Source organism: Tupaia chinensis, unplaced genomic scaffold (genome assembly GCF_000334495.1).
Source record: "Tupaia chinensis unplaced genomic scaffold, TupChi_1.0 Scaffold000102_1, whole genome shotgun sequence".
NCBI classification, from domain to species: domain Eukaryota; kingdom Metazoa; phylum Chordata; class Mammalia; order Scandentia; family Tupaiidae; genus Tupaia; species Tupaia belangeri.
Window position 1 is genome coordinate 1828660 of NW_006159566.1, and position 3975 is coordinate 1832634.

At 48.2% G+C, this 3975-nt stretch overlaps 1 protein-coding gene across 1 annotated transcript in view; it reads left to right on the forward strand.

Moving 5' to 3' along the window:
* The window catches only part of LOC102493323 (60S ribosomal protein L31), a 4099-nt gene extending 769 nt beyond the window's left edge, over positions 1 to 3330 (forward strand). Inside the window, exon 2 of the mRNA XM_014585992.2 lies at positions 2722 to 3330. Within this exon, the coding sequence (XP_014441478.1) occupies positions 2722 to 3077 (356 nt within the window). The 3' untranslated portion in view covers positions 3078 to 3330. The remainder of the gene's footprint in view (positions 1 to 2721) is intronic.
* The last annotated feature ends 645 nt before the right edge of the window (positions 3331 to 3975 follow it).

The window sequence follows — 3975 nt, forward strand, 5'->3', positions numbered from 1 at the left end:
AAAAAAAAAAAAAAAACCTCCTTTTGTCTTTCCCATTACAAACCTATCCCCACCCATCGGTACCAGATCAAGCCGAGAGAGCAGCTGCTCCGCAGAAAGCTGGCCCGTCGCTGTCTGCACCTCCCGGACACAGAGGACATGGCGCCCTGCTCCACGGCACCGCCAGCTCCCGCGGGAACGAAGCAGAGGTGTCCGGTCGGAGGTGCTCCCAGCCGTCAGCAGCTCCTCCCACGGTGCCGACAAAACCTCAGTCAAGTCCCTTCCCCAGGGCAGGACCCGCTGCACCAGCACCAAACGTGACTCAGTACCAGCCCTGGTCAGGGCTTCTTCCCTTCGGCTCTCCATTCATCAGTCCTCCTACAGGAAGCCTTCCTGACCACAGCAGTTGTAACCGACCCCTCCTGGTGTAAACTAGTACAACCGTGATGAAAACCAGTACGGGACGGCCTCAGAAAATCCCACTGCTGGGTGTACACGCAAAGGGAAGAAAATCGTATTTCATGAAGATGACACCCGGTGCTTCCTGGAGCCCTACCTCCAATAGCCCAGGTACGGAGTCAGCCTGTGTCCATCCACAGACGGAGGGGTAAGGGAAATGCGAGCCACGTGTCCCACTGCAGTGTGTGTGTGTACATACGGACATGGCACGTGTCTGTGTATGTACACACACAATGGAATAACCAGCCATTAAAAAGGACGAAGTCCTGTCGTTAGATGTTCAATGGGCAAATCTAGAGGACTTTATGCTAAGTGAAATTAGCCAGGACAGAAGGAGAAACACCGCATGTGGAAACGGAAAAAATAATAAGAAGGGAGAGGAAGAAGAATGGCTGCCAGAGGCTGGGAAGGGTGAGGTCGGGTAGAGGGTGTTGACTAATGCAAATGAAATTGCAAAGAGGAGGAGCAGTCTCTCTTTTTTAGAGAGAGAGATTTTGCTGTAGGGCACATGTGCGTGCCACAGAGACATAGAGACTTACCGAGAAATCATCCCGCGCACTCCCTTCTCCTCCACTCTCCTCCCGGGATCTTGGGCACACACACACACACACACACACACACACACGCACACACACGTGCCCAAGGCGAGTTTTACGGTCCAGGACTTGAACCACAGTCGACTACTTGGGAGTCCAGCGCTATAACCATTCCGCCATCTGCTGGTCCCGAGGAGGAACAGTTTCTAGTGTTATCAAATACAAGGGGGAGGACCTGGAGTGCGGTGTACCTCAGAGTAACTGGAAGGGAGGATTTTCAATGTCCCCACACGAGTGGTGACAAACAGCGGAGGTGCTGGATATGCTAAGTATCCTGATTTCATAGTCACATGTCGTGTTCCTGTACTGGAAAATCAAATTTATGCCCACACACTATGCACATATATTATGTGTTAACATTTTTTGGAACGATTTTTGATATAGGATGTGTAAGCTCACTAAAAAAACAGAAAGAGACAAAGAGGCAGACAGTGAGAAATCACCTCCCCCCTGGTGGAGGGGAATGGCCATTCCTCAATCCCTTCTCCTCCATTCCCCTCTTGGGATTTTGGACACTCACACATACACGCCCGGCATGAGTTTCAAGCTGCCAGGTTCAGGACTCGAACCTTGATCAGCCATGTGGGAACCCAGCACCTTAGCCACTATGCCACTTGCTGGCCCCTTGTTAACATTTTTTAAATGACCCCTCCCACCTCCACTCAGGCCCCATCCTCTTGTTCGTTGTGGCTTTTCTCCAGTGTACACGGAACGAGCGTTTCTTGGACCCGAGTGACAGTTGATGCACACGGAGCTTTCACCGAGGTGAGTCCTCCTGGGCCTCCTCAGGGAGCTCACAGATGAGGCTCAGGAAGGTGCCGCCACTTGTCAAGGCACTGCTCGGGGCACAGAGCTGTCCTCAGTCTTCATGATGTCTACATTCTAATGGGGTCAATAAACAAAACAAAAAATGAACACACGTGGGATGGCAGGTAGGGGCCAGGGCTTTGGGGAAAACAAAGGGAGCAGGGAGTGGGAGGAGGCTGCTCTTGCAGACGGAAAGTTTGGGAAAACCCTCACAAAGGTGAAGGAGCGGCCATGCCCGATCTTCCACTTGGCAACAGCAATCTCCTCCCGGACCTTACACACCTTCTACCCGACCCTCGCCCAGAATGGACTCATGATTTCTTTACAGCGTGTCTGAGCAGGTCTAGTGGAGGCACCGAGGGTCAGACTTCAGTGTGAACAAATACCTGTCAGAGCAACGTGGACTGTGCTGAAAGTAAAGCCAGGACGCGCACTGTGTTTATGGCGAAGCTTGGGTGGGAGCCTGATACAGTCACTTCACAGAGTTACGAGGGCGCTACGCCAAAGAAAGCAGCAGCTTACGAATACATCACTTGTTTTTATTTACTTATTTTAAGAGAGATTTTTACTACAGGGCACATGCACTCACCAGAGAAACAGAGAGACAGAGACAACAGAAAGCGAGAAATCAGCAGGGGGGATAGCCATGCCTCAGTCCCTTCTCTATTCTCCTCTTGGGATTATGGGCTCGCACACACATTTGCCCGGTGTGAGTGTTAAGCCACTGGGTCTGGGACTAGAACTGTGGTTGACTACATGGGAGTCCAGCAATGTAACCATTTCGCCATCTGCTGGTCCCAATTACTTGCTTCTAAAAAGGACTAGATGAAGTTGAAGATGATACCTGCAGCAGCAAACTGACTTAATAATCACTCATTAGTCAAGAAGAAAAAGGGCCATTCTGCCAGCAATGAGGTGGTGACCCGGGAATACACCATCAACATTCACAAGCTCATCCATGGCACGAGCTTCAAGAAATGTGCCCCTCGGGCACTCAAAGAAATCCGTAAATTTGCCATAAAAGCGATGGGGACTCCAGATGTGCGCATTGATACCAGCCTCAACAAAACTGTCCGGGCCAGAGGAATAAGGAACATCCCATATCGATTCCACATGCGGTTGTCCAGAAAACAAAACGAGGATGAAGATTCACCCAGCAAGCTCTACACTCTGGTGATCTGTGTACCTGTTACCACTTTCAGAGATCTACAAGCAGTCAATGTGGATGAGAACTAGCTGCTGATTTTCAAATAAAGTTATAAAACAAAAAAATACATAAATTAAAAGGACTAGATGAAGTTGAAGATGACACCTGCAGCAGCAAACTGACTTAATAATCACTCATTAGTTTGCTAGGAAAAAAATAAATCTTGTTAGTGTTCTAATCGAAGAGAACCAATCATTGACCACAGAAACAATAGCCAACACCATAGACATCTCAATTGGTCCAGTTTACACAATTCTAACTGAAAAGTTAAAGTTCAGTGAGGCCAGCAGCTGGTAAGGTGGTTAAAGCACTGGACTCCCACATGGCTGACACAGTTCAAGTCCTGGACTGGGGGCTTGCTTTCTCACTTTCCCTCTCTCTCTCTCTCTGTCTCTCTTGACAAAGTAAAATAATAATTATTATAATAAATAAAGTTAAATAAAATATTTCTTTAAAGAAAAAAGTTGAGTAAACTTTCTGCTCAATGGGTGTCAACACTGTTGCACCCAGATTAGCTGCAGACAAGAGAACTTTCAGTGGGCATTTTCAAGAAATGGGATCGGGATTCTGAAGCACTTCTTGGAAGAATGCTAACAGCAGCTAGGATTCCGAAGCACTTTTTTTTTTTTTTTAACATACAATACAAACACTTTATTCAACTTTGCAGATCATCCCTTTGGGCCAAGCTGTCATCCCAGACATCTAGGACCCAGCACAAAAAGCACTTCTTGGAAGAATGCTAACAGCAGCTCACACGTGGCTGTCCGAGTACGATCCTGAAGACAAAGCACAATCAACACAGCAGCTACCAAGAGGTGGACGTGTCCGGTCAGAGCAAGAGTCGAGAGTAAAGGTCACGGCAAGAGATTTCTGGGTTGACTTTCAGATGAACCAAAGAACAATAACATCTGCTTATAAAGAGAGCGG